General features: G+C 37.2%; 1 protein-coding gene across 5 annotated transcripts in view; it reads left to right on the forward strand.

The window, feature by feature from the left end:
* Positions 1-16,529, forward strand: part of PDE4D (phosphodiesterase 4D) — a 391,310-nt gene that overhangs the window by 361,937 nt on the left and 12,844 nt on the right. For all 5 annotated transcript variants that reach the window (XM_062600694.1, XM_062600695.1, XM_062600697.1 and 2 more), the window contains exon 7: positions 15,170-15,263. In XM_062600694.1, coding sequence (XP_062456678.1) covers positions 15,170-15,263 — 94 coding nt within the window. The remainder of the gene's footprint in view (positions 1-15,169; positions 15,264-16,529) is intronic.

Raw genomic sequence — 16,529 nt, forward strand, 5'->3', positions numbered from 1 at the left:
AGTCAAAGGCAGGGCCCTCTTGTGGTCCCATTTTATTGCTTGTTCTTGCGATGTTTTGAAAGTTTTTTTTTTATTATTATTATTTCCTGCAGAGTTGGCTGTTTTTGGAAAATAGTGTAAAGAGAATTGTGCCATTGAAATACCTTGCATAGTAAGATGGATTTCTATACATGTAGATATATATGTGTGTGTGTGTGTGTGTGTATAGTATGCATATGTACCATGTAAAAGTGAAAAAATTCAGTTTGCTCGGAGCTCTCTGAGCTCATGTCATGTACAAACTGATCATACATTTGACTTGTGTGCCAGCATCTTTTATAGAAGAAAAACTGTAAGCAAAACAGGTTGATGCCTGTTGAGAAATGTGTTGATACAGTGAAGTAAGTCTTACTGGAGTAGGTATTTCAACTAATGTTGCTGCAATTTAAGCACCGTTAAAAAAATTCTTGCCTTAAACTGGGATGTTTGGAGCATATCCAGACCAGAGGTATGAATAACTTCCCTGTTGTTTCATAACTTTCCCCATTAGGATACAAACATGTCATATGCTTGCATCAATATGTTGTGAATTCATAAAACATACATAAAAACATGATACATACTCTGCTGTTATGATGTGATAGGTATCTAAGTAGAGCTATTTTTAATTATTTTAGGGCAGAACTTTTAAAGCTTTTTATTCACATCAGATGTGGCAAGGTGTTTGATTCTGTCAGTGAGTGTCTGGGCGGGATAAAGAGGTGACTACATGAGCTGTTCATCGCGGTCTTCTGCCAGGGGTTGTCACCCCTCGGAGCTGCTGCCATACCTGCAGATGTAGTCACACCCCGGTCCAGCCGAGTGGGACCCACATTAGCTTGTAACAATAGCTTTTCTGTAACTTGCATCATTTTGACAGCACTGTATTAGGGAGAAAGTAAATGCAGAGTATTGTAAACTGAGAAATATTTATTGAAAGTAAGATTTCATTTACCAAAGGACTTCTTTAGAATCCATTATATACGTTACCTATTGTTACGTAGAACAATTCCTGCAAGGTAACTGTAAGTGAATATTGTGTGAAATCGATGCTGGTAAACAAAACATGAGTTGAAATATGATATCATTTTTGTTGCTTGTGCAATTGCTCTAGAGTGACTATGGAAAATACCAGAACTGTGAAGAACACCTGTTAAGATCCTGGTTTAGTATGGGTGAAAATTACTGGTCCACACTGTGAAGAAAGTGTAATGCTACAACCAAAATTAAGTATTTGTAGCTGATACTTATATTATCACTAGAGGGCAGTAAATACAAACACTGAATTATGTATTTTACCGAAAAACTTTATTTTTTATGAATAAAGGAGCCTTTTTATTAAACAATTCAGCTGCTAAGTATTACTACTTATTTCCCCTGCAAATAGTCAGAAGAACATTTTCATTTCAGTCTGTGCGGCAACATAAAATACTCTTACTTGATTCATGAGAATTATGTATCATGTCTCTAAATAAAATGGCCTGTAAAATCATATAGCTCAGGCTATTCAGTTGTTTTTAATGAATATAGTTCTGAGAACTAGGAGGCTGCGAGAAAGCAGCCTTTTCTACAGCAGCATAATTATGCTACGGTTATGAACTGTAAAGCTGAGAGGACTTCAGAAGGGTTAGGGATTTGTTCCAATCACAGGCATCCCTAGTTAGCCCTCCGTGGAGTTCGTCTCTTCCTGACACCGAGCTAAACCCGCTTTGCACTACTGCAACCGTCTTGGTGCGTGGGCACCGATTGCTGCAGTTCCTGGAACAACGCCCAGGGTTTGTAAAATCCCTCAAGGTTTTTCATTAGGCTCTAGATTTTCTCTCCTTCCTATAAGGGAGACTTAGGTGGAACTCAGAGAAATTGGGTGAGGCTGGTTGATTCAATGTAATTTCCTTGTCCCTAGCTGTCCTGCTGCATTTTCTTCCAGACCAGTCCTGACTGTCTTGTGGCTCGGCTGAATCCATCCCTATACCCTTACTTGTTGGCTGAAATGACTGTTCTTTGCTGCTGTCATCTTCCTGTGCTAAGCAGACTTTCCATTTTGTGGGGAGGCTTTCTGCTGGGGCTCCTGCCAGTGTAAACTCTAGATGAAGTTGGCTAATTCTATGAAAACAGTGATGTTTGTGACCAGCGGGAGTAGGGTTTGGCATAGGTGGTTATTGCTGTTCTCTGGTGCTTGAAGATCAGCATAAAGGGGGTTTCTAATATTTTCAGACAGGATTCTCATTTGATTCAGGCGATGCAGACCATATGTTCCTGCTTGTAACATGCGGGACTTTGAAAACTAAAATCTGTGGAGCATTCAGCTGTCTTCCTTTTTATTTTACTTTTTATCACTTACTAGATGGTAGGCACTACATCCAGCATCCTTGTACTCAGGATTGATACTCAGACATCTCTTTGGAGGTTCATAGTACAGCTTGGTAGTCATTCCAGGGGACTGCAGTTGAGAATAAAAAGCACTATTCTGCCTTCAAAGCTAACCACATTTCTGCTGGAGTTCCCACATTACCATTTGCTGACCTGTGGAAGGAAAGACCAAGATCATAAATTATGTCTCCTGTGAGACAGTTCAAAAGTACTGCAACTCAGTCAACAAGCTGGCTCTTGAGCCTTCTTCACATCCTTTTCCTCAAGCCCAAAACATTACCATCTCGCTTTCCTGTTGACTGAGCCCTCAGGAACCTTTGCTTACTAGCAGGAGCCAGAAAGGAGTATGGATACTTCACTTCAGAGGCTCGAGATTTGTCCTAGGCCTCTGAAGAAGCAATAGTTCTCTTCATTGTCGCTGTCATCAATGTGTTTCTGTATATCAGAAGCCCTACACTGGATATGTGGAAAAATGGCCTGCCTTTGAAAGCCTTGCATCCGTAGGATCCAAGCCAGAAGATCTTCTGGTTCGGTCTGTCTGCTCAACAGTGGAAAACCATGTGCATCAGTGATGAATACAAGGACTAGACTCTCACTTATGTTGGTGAATTATTTATAATATGTAGGTTCACAAAATACACAGAGTTTCTTTCTGCAGGGGGGCTGGGGGAGGGAGAGCCCCTATGGGATGTCCTATTGTATTTTCTTTCCCCTGTGACTCTGTGAACTCTTCCAGTGCTCCTGCTTTCTAGGGCATAGCCCACCATGTGGTATGTGTGGGCTGTGCTTCTTGTCACTAGGTCTGTAACTTTTGTAGTAAACTGACTTGAATCACATTTTATGAGTGGCATCAACAAACTAAACAAATGGCTCTCTGTGATTTCTGTACCCTCATAATTCTGATTTTTCCAATTTTTCTGTTCTCTGAAGATTTTCATAGTATTGACTTACTTCCAGATCATCAGTGAATGAAATTGAGTACCATAACATAGTGCCAGGTCTTGTAGAGCCTGACTTAAAACTGTCCCATTTGATGAAGACTTCCTGTTGGTGGTTGTTAGAAATCAGTCAGTAATCAGGTTCTTAACCCATTTGTGTGTCCTACCTCAACATTAGGATTGCTGTTGCAGAGTAATACACACTACACAGTACTAAATGCAATGCCTTACAGCAATCCAAAAATATTACATGTTCAAAGACTTAAAACTGTATTGACTGGCATTAATTACATTCCTTACTCTTCGTTCTCTATCAAGCAAATGCCTAAAGATACCTATTTCAGTTTTTCTGTAACTTTACCCAGGACTTGTGTTTTATAAAGTGGCCTGGAGTTACCCAGCCACCCTGCTTGTAAGCTGTAGTTGGCATAGTGTTAATATTTTTGCAGTCCATTGGAATTTATCTTATTTTTTTCAAAATTTACTAAAGCTTAACATCACTGCTCCTGGGATTTCTGCCACCTCTTTTATGACTCTTGTGGAGAAAGTTATCCAGGTTTGTTGATTAAATAATGGCTATTATTTCCTGTGGGCGCTAAGAGATTTAATCATCTTTCTGCCTTTCAAGGTCATTATCTTATTTCTTTCTAAACATGCAACAGTGCTTATTACAAACTTGTTTTCTGAATTTTTTATTACTTGGTTATTGTCATTTCAAGTTATATTTTTCTCATTTCCATATTCTTTTCTTGATGAGAACAATTGTAGAAAAATGTCAGTATTCCCCCCACCACGCCTTTTATCTTCATGGATGCATGTGTGTAGGAAAACAAGAATTTTCCTTTCAAGTTGCAAAATTTCCATTAATCTCTAATTTATGGTTTTCTTATCTCAGATTACTCTAGGTATTTAGTTGTGTGTGGCAGCTATTTGCTATACAGCTATCTACCCACCACCACCTCCTGTGAAGCTAATTATTCACTTGTTCCAATTTGGGAATTGAGGATGAAAATCAGCAAAAACAATTACTATAGTCAATGCAGGTGTGAATTTTCCAAGTATAAATTTGAAGTTAATCATACTTTTTCATGTAGCTAACGTCAGGAGGCATGTCTGCAGAATCAGTGAAGTCATGCTGGTGAATTATATCACAGCAATTGGTAGTTTTTATGAGATCAGCAGTCTCAGAAATGCCATACAAATTAGGAATAAATTGTCAATATCAGTATCATTTCCTACTATCAACATAGTTATTTTGCTGCTAGAATAGATTGTAACATATAGGTACATTGGAGGAAAAAGATGGTCATGATTTTACATGCTGCAAGAATTTCACAGATTCAGTGAAGTATGCATATAGTTTTCCTATAGACTTGTAAACATCTCAGAAAAAGACAAATAACAGAAAAGTTCACATGAACCATAAGATATCAGTTGAAAAAATGAAACCATCTAGCTAATAGCTTTATAGATAACATCCTTCAACAAATTCAATAAACTGGAATTCAGTAATTCTAATGGATAAGTCTTTGTGTCATACATTGATGTGAATAAAATAATCAAAACAGATTTTTAATACATTCTAAGAATCTAGTGTAATTTATATAATAGCTTTTAAAATATTCCTTATCTAATATAAGCTCTGTTGTTATTAGGACAATTGTTAATAAGACTTAACTAGGAACCAGCCTTTGAAATGCCAAGTAAGAGAAGTGACAAAAGACCCCAGCTTTGCATCGTCCTCTCTTACTGCCTCTTTCCACTGAGCTTTTATACATACATACATGCTTAACTTGTTAATTAGCCAGAAGTAAATGGCTGTTATTTTATGATCTTCTGTGTCATGATAATGACATGATGGCTTAAGGAGCGGGGACCGTCCCAAGAGTGTTCCTGAAGAGTTTTCTTGGGTCATTTTCTCCCCTCTCCCCTTCCTGGGTAGGCTGCAGTTCTTTCAGAGGTTTGTGCTAGTACTAGAAATCTCCCTGGAGCCTCTAAATCTGGGAGTTCTTGGGTGGGGAAGAATCTGTTCCCCCGTTCCCAGGGCTGCCTGGTCCATGCTCGTCCATCTCACCTTGCGCAAAGCGGCAGCGAGGGAGCCAGCGAGATGCCTTCCTGCCGCTGCCAGGCAGCTGCGCCTATTTCATCCAGCTTCAGAAGGGTCTTTAACAATCATCTTTTAATGCTGTGACTTTTGACATGGGGTGGAAGGTAATCTCATAGCCTATTTAATTTGAGAAATCAACAAAAGTATTTTGAATTTTTAGAGTTGATACTGGGTAGGTGGCAGCAGTGCTCTCTTGCGAGTGATCTGAAAACAATGCAACACAGATGTGAAGCTTTGTATTTAGTATTGCAAAGCTGAGCTGGAACAAACAGGAGAAATATTTTCCAGAAATACTTTTTAGGCTATTTTAATGTCCTCCAGAGTTTCTAATAACTCAGATGTGTTTTCAAAATATAGTCATGTTCCTATTTAGATGCAGGACAAGTATATTAGCATCTATGATGTATTCATTCGCATGTTCTTTATTTTATATATTTTAAGGAAAGCAATATGTTTTCCATATCAAAATGCATTATATTTGTGCTAGGTGCTTTCTTGACTATATCTAGTTGTCACATTGCTATACGTTTCTGTCCTGTAAGGAAGAAGGTTTTTGATCTCATACTTTCCCTTATTGATTTTTACAGGTTTGATTCTTTTTCAAGCGCTTAGTATTGCTGACATTGCTGTGTAGCATTGCCCAGAGAAGTAGAAACCACTTCAGCCAAAAGCTCCCTTATGGCTGTTGTTGGTCAGCATCTTCCAGTGAATCAGCAGTGTGGGCTTGGGCTGAATGCTGCACCTCATTCAGCTTGTCCTTAGACATTTCCTCATTGGCATATTAGGAACCTCTCCCTTCTTTTGATACAACAAAGACTCAGAAATTTGCCGCAGTAGTGCATACGCCTTATATAAAGTGGTGCAAGATAATGTATTCTTTCTTTTAAGATTTGGTCTCTGAATGGCAGATGGTGGGATATTTTATTTAATGCTCTGAGTCAGCTCACTGACACACTTCACTTTCAATTAATCCTTTTTTTTTTCTGAGATATAGCTGTAATTGATTATATTACTCTGCCAAGGCAGAAAGAGCAAAAGTTCAATAAATGCTGTGAGAACAAAGACATAAGAATCCTCAGATTCTGATTTCTCTGTGGAAATTTCAAACTTACTGGGAACTGCAAGACTCTACACAAGAACTGCTATATCTTAATAATAATTGCTTTTATTTAGAAAAAAAAAAGCAGTAGCTCACTGGCCTGGTGGGCTGAGCAGATCAGGTTTTAATCCAGATGGCATAAAAGCCCAAAACATGTTCATTGTTAATAGTACATCACAATTGCTTAGGAATCCTGGTAGCTTTATTTCTCTGGTTTTGGTTTTTAATTGTATAAAACTCATATTTCCCTTCCATATAAAAAGTTAAAAACATTTGGCAAGCTACGTGAATATACAGAATACTCATTTTAACTGTAGTGTATCCATTGAAGAGACCTGGCAAATACTACCGAAAATGAAAGAGGTTAAACTAATAATTTTTGAATGGAGTGAATGCTGCAGGCAGGGATGCCATTATTAAATGGCATTTGCCATAAAAAAGAAGAAATGCCCCATTCCCAGGAGAGTCACCCTTGCTGACCAATTAGCAATGACCAGGCACCACGTCCTTAGCCCCTTGCATTTATCTTTTCGGGTGACATACTATTGGCTGCTAGTTAGGCTCTATGGGAGGGATTACTGACACTGTTTGTGGCTTCCCCTTCAGGTCCTTATTTGGTAGCTGTTGATAGAACAAGTCTTTCCAGCAGCTGAGCATCTTGACATACATTATTCATTAAGTCCTGGTGTTCAGGAAATATGCATATCCCTAGCTCTTCAGTTATTTCTTCAACTCATGCAATCTGTCTCTTCAACCTAGCCTCTGAAGGTCTGGAGTTTTACAAATGGCATTTATACAATCGGAAGACCACACGATTGGATTTCATTGCAGGATGTCTTGTATACACCTAATTGCTGAGAACCTGAAGATCAGCAAAAAGAATTAAGAGGGAGAAAGAAGGGATCTTCCTTCTTGAAAGTCTTTTGCAGTATCATATAGTGAAGAACTGAATAGTTTATATTGGTAGTATAAAAAAATCAAAAATGCCTGAGGCAAACTATTTACTCTCAGTTTCTTGGGGCTACATAAAGGTAGGATTTTCTTTTACCTTTTAAGAACCTTGATACGCAGTGCATGATTGCATGGTTACTGGATAGCTTGTGTTTTTGTGGGTAATATGGCTGAGTAATATGATTATAAAGACAAAAATCAGCAAAGAAAGCCTTTGTTCAGCAGGGAGAATGAACTGCACAGTGTGTAGTCTTTTTTATAACCTGTGCCGAGACTTATAAAATAGTGTAGCTGTAGTGCATAGTTAGACCAGGTATAAAGCCAAAAGAAGTCAGTGGAGTTGTGTTCTTTTTTTAAAAAAAAAATAAAAAAGATTATGCTACAAAGCAATGTTTCTGCACATTAAAGAATTTCAAAAAAATAAACCTGAGAGACCATACAAAGGAGGGTGCATGATTAAAGACAATAGCCTGAGGATAATGGATGAATGTATGACTCATACTGCTTCTCATAGCTGAAGAAATGTGCAATTATCAACAGTACGCTCCAGCAGCATTTTCTGGTAACCTCTGTGCGTGTGTGTGTGTGTGTGTTTGTGAGACGGCTTATTGATTAAAACACTGAGAGACTGAAAATTGTCTTCTTCTAGTATTGATCTAAATTGTTACGTAGAACAGCTTAGAACTAGCTTGAAACTGCAGCAGTACTAGTAATTAGAATTAAATGAGCTTTTACCTCTTTCATGGAAAAGTTTTACACAATGAATTAATACGTTAGCATATAGAACTCAAAATCATTGAATACAAAATCACGTTTGGGCTTTGTCTTATCCCTACTTACGTGATTGTCATTAAAAATGATACTGCCTTTATAATTTTGTGTATGAAATGCTAATAAAATCATCCTATGCTTGACACAGAAAGCTGTTCCAAATTATCCTGTTTCAAAGGAAATTCTCATTTCCCCTGAACTGAATAATGCAAGAGTTGAATTCAATTATTAATAAAATACAAGCACTGTTTGCACATGACTGAATAGCTTATGCTCCTTTGTAAAAATACCCACTTCATTACTGATTTTTCTTTTTTAAGTAGGAATGCAAGACCCTCATTAGGTCATTGTGACCATTCTCGGCTAATGCCGAATTGTTACAGTATATTCTTAAGGATTTTGTTCAGTGATTCGTGAAGAGACTGGATTCCATTATGCCAGTTAGGTGGATTCCCTTCTCATTTACCATAAATAAATAAATAAGACAGATTCATCCAAAGGTGGAGTATTTATTATAATTTGCTTGGAAGTATTTCCTGGAATGCCATATAACTGCTGTGTTGCTCCTACTTGCTACATCACAAGTATTTGATCACAGATCTTCAAAAAAATTTTCATTCTTACTTCCAGCCTTTAAATGGAGAGATCTTTTGCTAACTGAAGTTCAGCAGAGAGTATGATAGCTGTAGCTGATTACGTATGATAAAATGTCCTCTGTACAGACAGTATCTTGTACTGTGTAAAGACAATGATTTTAGTTAAGGAGCTGTTTGAATACAATTTTAGTACATTTAATACAAAGTTTTTAAGTTCACAGTATACGCATTTTAGGAAAAAAATGTGAAGACAGGCTAAGATGATCTGCTTTTTCTGACAAGCAGAATTTTAAAATGTAGAGTATTCCTGAAATTTGGAGGAATAATGCAATGCATTATTCTCAGAGATCATTACAAGTATTTACATCCCTGACTATATGGATATTTTGCATAGTAATTTCTGTATGTTTTAGGCTATACTTTATCTTTTGTTAAATTATATTTGAGGGATGATTGTCATGATGGCATATTTCTCTTTGGCTTTCATTGAGTATCTTCCTATGAAACAGTTAAGTACCACTTATCACAATGCCAGGTTTAGAGATATATGCCTCACTATAGCTGATGTATAAAAATCTGAGCATGACCTTGGTATTTATTAAACACCTGGCATTCAAACTGAAACCTTTTTTAAGAATGCTATTGAACTCGAAGATAGTTTTACATAGCTAAGCAATAAAACCAGAAAATTTACATTAATTCATAAGGCTGGCCTATATTAAGTTCCTTGACTTGTTTTTATAGAATTCTTCCTTCTGGGTTTTAAATATCTTTCAAAATAATGACAGATGTTTCAGAAACAAAATACGCTGTCATGTAAGTTTAATATTCCAAACATTGAGTGCACACTGCATGTAGGTATTCCATCTATGCAAGTTTTTAGAATTTTTTTCTAGAAGAGAGGCAGCCAGAAAGGTCAAAACTGTGACCTGCTGCCTTGTGGGTTTGGGGGCACATGGAATGAGCATGCACAGGAGGGCTCCATCTCTTCCTGAGCATTACGGACCTACCACACGGGCTTGGAGCACAGCTGTCGGCCTGGAGGACAAGCAGGAAAGGGCTTGTGGATCTGTGGACTACCTTCTTCCCTTGGCTTCACCTCTGGTGCTGTTGCCGAAGGTTGCAGTGGAGGCAGCCACTTCCACAGTCCTTGAGATGCAGCAAATCATCCCTTCGGGAGTGGAAGGCCTGGGTGGATGAGGCCCTCTGGGCAACCGTGTCACAAGTGCTTCAGCAGACTTCCTTGCCCTCCTCAGGAGCTGCAAACTGCATGTCCACTTAAGGCTTCTTTTACTGACTCAAGAATTTTATGCAAAAAAATGTGGAAAGTTCTAAAGTGTAATCAGTAAACTCCATATATGTTAAACACACAGTCAACACTTTTTCATGGCCATGAGTTTACTCTGTAACTAGATCTTTTCCATGTTTTTAGACTGGAAGTTTCTTACTGCCGTTGATGCAAACTCTCCCCAGAATTGTATCAGTGCACTGGAGTACCATCTGGGAAAACTTACTGCAGAAAAATGTCCACATTTTTCCAAAAACCTTTGCAAGCATCAAAAAATCATATTTTTCCTCACAAAACATATAATAATAATAGTCCTAGATTGACAGCAGTAAAGTATACGCAGAGATATGCACACATTGGGCTTCAGTCCAAAAGGACTTAAAGTAGCTCCTTCTTCCATTTGTAAGCCATTCTTTGGAGATGACTACTATTTAGGAAACTATCTTGGGCTCATCAAGGTACACATGTTTATTCTTGAGCACCAGAATTCTAACTCTATCAGACTTCATATAGATTCTTAAACTGAGGTAAAAGTACACGTGCAATTTTGTCACTTAGGGAAGTTTTTAATGTTGTGCTTGTGATTTTTTTCTATGATTAGAGTAAAAGAAAAGCATTAAAATAAAATAGAAACAAGTAAAATGAACAAATCTCAAATTCTACTGAAGGAATTGTTATTAAATTTTTTTTTTTCAGTCAATACTTTACTGAACTCTGTTGCTGTGACATCAGTATTCATCAGCAAAGAACTGTATAATTGACTATTGGACATTTTCTAGCCTATTGATTCCCAGGGGAAATTTCCTAGACTATATTAAATGGCTTTGATGTACCAAAGAAACATATATGTATAATTTTTCCAATTTAACAATGCCTAGAATATAAAGTTCGAAAATCTTTCTTTCTGAAAAATAATTCAGTGTTCGCATGGTTCAACTGAAAACATCTTCTTCCTCCCTGTGCTGAGCTGCCAGTATCATAATTAAAGCATGTAATGTAATATGTAATACGTACATATTAGTAACAGTTTTGGTACATTATAATTCATTTTGTTCAACTGGGAAAGTATACAGTATTTGGGATTTTTTCATTTTTATTGCTTATGATATTATCTTTAACATCTAATATTAGTGCAGGGATTTTTCATGTTTTACTTGGCTTGTTTTGAATAAAGTGCCAAATGTTATTTCTGAGATGATGAATGGTGAGAATATGGACAGTCTAGCCAACTTTCAAGCATTTAAAAGGGGCATTTTATGGATGATTGAAACAACGTTAACTCACAGGAGTAACAGCAACTTTTCTGATTTGCCATGAGATCTTGTGGGAGCCACATGAGAGCTAGTTTCATTCTAAAATAATAATACAGGGATGTCTAAAAATGTGAAAAGTTAATGCTCTGAAGCAACATTCAGCCTGTGTTTGCATGCACTTGGGCCCAAATGAAATTTTGAGAACTTGGTGAAATCAGCAAGATTTTTTTTTTATTTGGGAAAAAGAATCTTTTCCAGAAGACAAGGTATTAAACATCAGAATCTTAAATAACATATAGACTTACTAAACCAGAATATAATTAGTAAAAATGTCTGGACATCTTTATCACTATTGTCTCCTTTTTTTAAGTTCTCAAACAGTTTTTTTGTGTTATATTTTTCCTGATATTACTCATTCAGCAGCAGCAGCAGCAGTGTTACTGTCCTGCATCAGAAGCTCCTGTCTGCATATGGTCTTCAGCTTCACATGTTTTAGTGTGGATGACAGTCATAAGGCTTTATCATGTTTAATTAAAAAATAAAATCAAAGCAGTCTTCTAAACTCCTACTCAGTCCAGATGTTTTCAAAATAGATGTCAATTAAAGCCGTGCTGGTGTTGCATCAGCAACTTGTGAAAGAACACGAGGAGGTCGTGCTTCTACGGCTCTTGGGAGCCAAAGGCTTCTCTCACTGAACTCGCAGTTAGTAGCAGGGCTTCGCAGAAGCTAGGAGGCTTGTTTTCTTGTATGCCCGTGTTCAACAGCAAGGAAGCACGCTAATTACACAGAGTGTAATCCACAGGTTTCATGCTAAATGTTTTGATGACTTACGGGGATGACTGGAAGTGGGAAAGCCAGGCTTTGCATCAGAGCAGTTAGGAGCGTAGGACTGGAGGCTGCCATGCCCCTTAAGTCCAGTAATAGTCCTCTGTATTTGTGGACATACATGCAGTAATTATTTAGTTGGAAATTCTTAAAAGAACACCTACACCATATGTTACTAAATGATTCTCAGTGCTCGATAACAAACCTCAAAGATCAAAAGCCAAAATTATATTCACTACAAGAAGACAGCAGAAGAGATTGAAGTCATCATGATGTATTCAATCTCTGCATTTATATGATATTAGTTCAGTGTAATTCAGAAGTGGACTACACACTAAGGCACAGAGGAGGGTCAAAATCTGCCTCCCCCCCCCCCCCGCAATGGTTCCTACTAGTCTGACTGGGTTGACAAATTTCCTCCTAGTTGCCAGTCATTATTAAGGGGGTTTAACAGTGAATATGCGATCACAACACCACTCAACACTTGAGAAAACCTAATGGCTTTAGCAACATCACCAGGTCCTGCTTTCCCTAACTGGATCTAGCCTGCAATATTGGCAAGTAAGGAAAACCCTGTCCCTCTTTTCCCCTAATTAAAATTACGAATCAGAAAAGAAAAGAAGTCCTTCCTATTTCTAATATCAGGTAACTGCAAACACCAAGCTATTCTCTTTTCAAACCTGAGAAAATTTTAAAGTAGTTGGAGAGTTCCTGAACGGACCTTACTGTCAGCTCAGTTACTAGATGGCCTTTTTTCGAAGTGGGGAAAGCGACCAGTAGTGTTGCTCTGCAGCAGCGAAAACAGCACAGCAAAGCTGGGCATCATCTGAGAGTGTTTATCAGGGAAAAAATGGACATACGAACTTATTTCAGAGGGTCCAGTGGAATTAGCTGAATTAAATTAAGAAAGAGAATATAGATCAAATATTGGAGAGGTAATGGACTGATGAACAGGCCTGGAAGTTAATGCAAGTGTGTAAACTTCTGACATTTTATTAAGTTTCCTGTATGTGGTATTTAATTGAAATATACAGTTTCTGGATACAGTCTGGAGACAGGTAATTCTGTGAGATCTTCAGTTTTTACCTTAAATAATTCAATTTTTCTTCTTCGGAGTTGCATAAAAAAAGCATGCAGCCATGACTTAAGTGCCCATTAAAGGTTTAAGGAAAGGTTTTTAAAAATACTCTTGGGATTTTTTGATTAGTTACTGCTTGGCAAGCTTGACTTGTTTTATTTAGCATTGGTGACAAACATCTGAACTCATTGTAAAAGCCTATACTGGTTCCATGCATATTGTACTGCCCTATACTTTGTAATATTTGTAACCGCAGTTGCAGTATGTGTCTAATTTTCAGAAGTCTGTTGAGCTCTTGGTAGCACATTGCTGTACCTGTGATCAAAGTTGAGCCTTTGGCTTGTTGCAAAAGCAGAATTCATTCTTTGTAGCAGGAAGCTCCTGCATTGATAGCGTGTCAAGATGGCAGAAAAATGCAGTGGCTAATGGTTAGAGTGTATATTAAAGGAAATTTTTATATGGCACGCTGTGAACAACACAGTAATTGGTGACTTACAAAGACATTGTGAAGAAAATAACACCTTTCACTATGCAAGGCCTCTTTGAAGAAGGGGCTTTGATGATTCCAGTGGGATGGAAAGGAGGTGGTTAATGGTTAGTCTAGCGCTTTATCTATTACAGAAGAATAAATGACCAGTTTTCAGCATAGAAGAATGTTTGCAGGGATACATTCCAAAGATAGCTATTGCTTAATAATAAATAATAGTAACTGGGTGAACAAGGTGGAAGATGATTCTGAAATTGGCACAAATTATTTGGCTTTGTTAAGAGAAAAGATGACTGCGAAATCTAACAACAAAATGAAAGGGTGGCGCAATGGCAGACAACATTCAGTAGTGACAGATGGATGTTAATGTACATTGGAAAGAGTTCTTTGAATTGCTAATAAATATTGCTGAGTTCTGTTTACTGATAATATCAAAGCAGAGATATATTCAATGAAAATGCAAGTAACACAGCTAAAGCTGTATTGCCCATTTAACCTGTAGAACACAATACCACAAGATATCATTTAATTCTGGAGTCAGAAGGAATCAAGAAAGAATCAATTATGATTAGGGAATAAATTACATATCTAATGGAATATTAATATCCACTTGGATTAAATAAACTGTGTATGTGAATTGCTAACTTACAGGGAACAAGAAGGAATTTCTGTAGACAAATGTTTTCTACTCTGGTATTTCATTCTATTCTGAAATTGTGGGATGGGCAAATCATTTGGCTGATACAGTATAAAAATTCTAAGTAAAAGACAACAGAGTCTATTTCTATTTGTACTGGTATGTAGAAAAAGAATAAACTATTGTGATTTCTTTTTTAAGCAGTACTGTAAAACCTATTCGAGTAGATTGATGATGGACAGGAAGATAAACTTGAAAGAATACAAGATACATGGCAAAAATGCACAAGCAGATTGATATACAGAGATGATAAGAAACTCCTAGTAGAGAAGCATGAAATAATGATAGTTTTCTGTAGTGCGTGTGAAGATGTGCTTTGTGTAAATATATTTTTATTTTCTTTCCAAATTAAAATTTTAAAATTAAAAAGACAGTAATATTAATTATTTGTGCATGTGCATATGCTTTATAGTTAAAGTTTTGAGTTACTAGTATGTCCTGTGTCTTAAGAAATGGAATCACTATGGGGTGTTCCAAGTGTTTAGAATTCTGTTGTCCAGCTCTCAGATAAGTTAACAGGATAGAACAGTGTTACATGTAATTCTTGCTTTCGCAGTGGGTTTAGTATATGTTCTTAATGTCATGTGTCCTTTTGCCAATTATAAAGTGATGGCACTTTCTCATGCCAGCAAAATATGTCTTGACCCCTAACTTATGTTTTTTTTTTTTTTTTTTTTTTTTTTCTTCCCAGTTTAAAAGAATGCTCAACCGGGAACTAACCCACCTGTCTGAAATGAGTAGGTCGGGCAATCAGGTCTCAGAATATATATCAAACACATTCTTAGGTAAGTTAATGGGAATGAATTTTTTGCTTTTTGTTTAATAACTAACTCTCTGTGTTGAGATGCAAGTACTTTTGCATATTATTTTCTGTTTCCAGAAAATGAACATTTCCTATTTTGTTGTTTGGTATTTGAGCAGAAGGATCATGGTAGATGCATTTCTTCACAGCTCATTTAGTTTTTGTGTATGGTTTTCCTGTGTATGTAGTTACAGAGATGTATATTCACATACAATTAATTAATTACAACTAATACATTGCTACCACATTAAGAAGTGAATATGTAGTGAATTAAGTATTTCATATATTAAAAATCATTCTTCCGTTCTGTTTTCTGTAATGGCAGAAACCAAAGAGGTTTCACTGTGCTGAAAGTACATAAATATAAGTAACCTCATTAAATCTCACAGCACACAGTTTTGATGCTTTGGCATTCCCTGCCTGCACAGGAGAAAGTTGATAAATATGACAGAATAAACATCTGAACAGATTGCTGCTGGGAGACTATGTGTAGCTAAAGTGCTTACACGGTGGGATGTAAGCATTAAAAAAGCCTGACACGTTATTTCCAAGAGTATGCTTCCTCCTCTGTGGCTTTGCAAATAGTAATATATATTTTTGTGATAAAATTGTTTAAAAGGAATGAAACTTTGTCCCATCTGCATGGATTTTTAACATGAAAATATAGCTAATATACCAATTCAAAGCAAGGTTTGAGGGAAACACCATTGGCTCACGCAGACTGCATACAAGGGAGGCACAGCTGGATATATCCAAATTAGGATAACAAATACTTCAAAAGTGCCGGTCAATCATACATGTTAAGATAAATCTGGTTTCATTTGTATGAGGTACCATAGTTGGGGCTTTTGTGTGTGTGTGTCTGTGTGTGTGTGTGTGTGTGTTGATTTTAAGGAGGCAGTGGTTTTTCAGCATACTGTATCCTACTTATTACCATATCCTAAATGAATCACTTTTAATGTGTCTGTTCAGTTTATCCATAATTTCAGTAGCATCCCAGAGAAGAGCAACACAGCAGGGTTTCATGCAGCAGGCAAGTGATGAGCCTCAGTGGTGGAGAAGCTGTGTTGCCCAGCTTCAGGAGCCCTGAAAGGCTCAGTGAAGGGTTGCCTGAGAATATGACCCACTTAGGCTAGCTGAAAAGACTTCACTTGAAAACTGAAGACTCATTTTGACGGACATAAGGAAATGCATGTGAACCTGTCACAGCAGACCTCAGTCTTGAGCCAAAGGAGCTCTGGGAAAGCAA

This window comes from Rhea pennata, chromosome Z, assembly GCF_028389875.1.
Source record: "Rhea pennata isolate bPtePen1 chromosome Z, bPtePen1.pri, whole genome shotgun sequence".
NCBI lineage: Eukaryota > Metazoa > Chordata > Aves > Rheiformes > Rheidae > Rhea > Rhea pennata.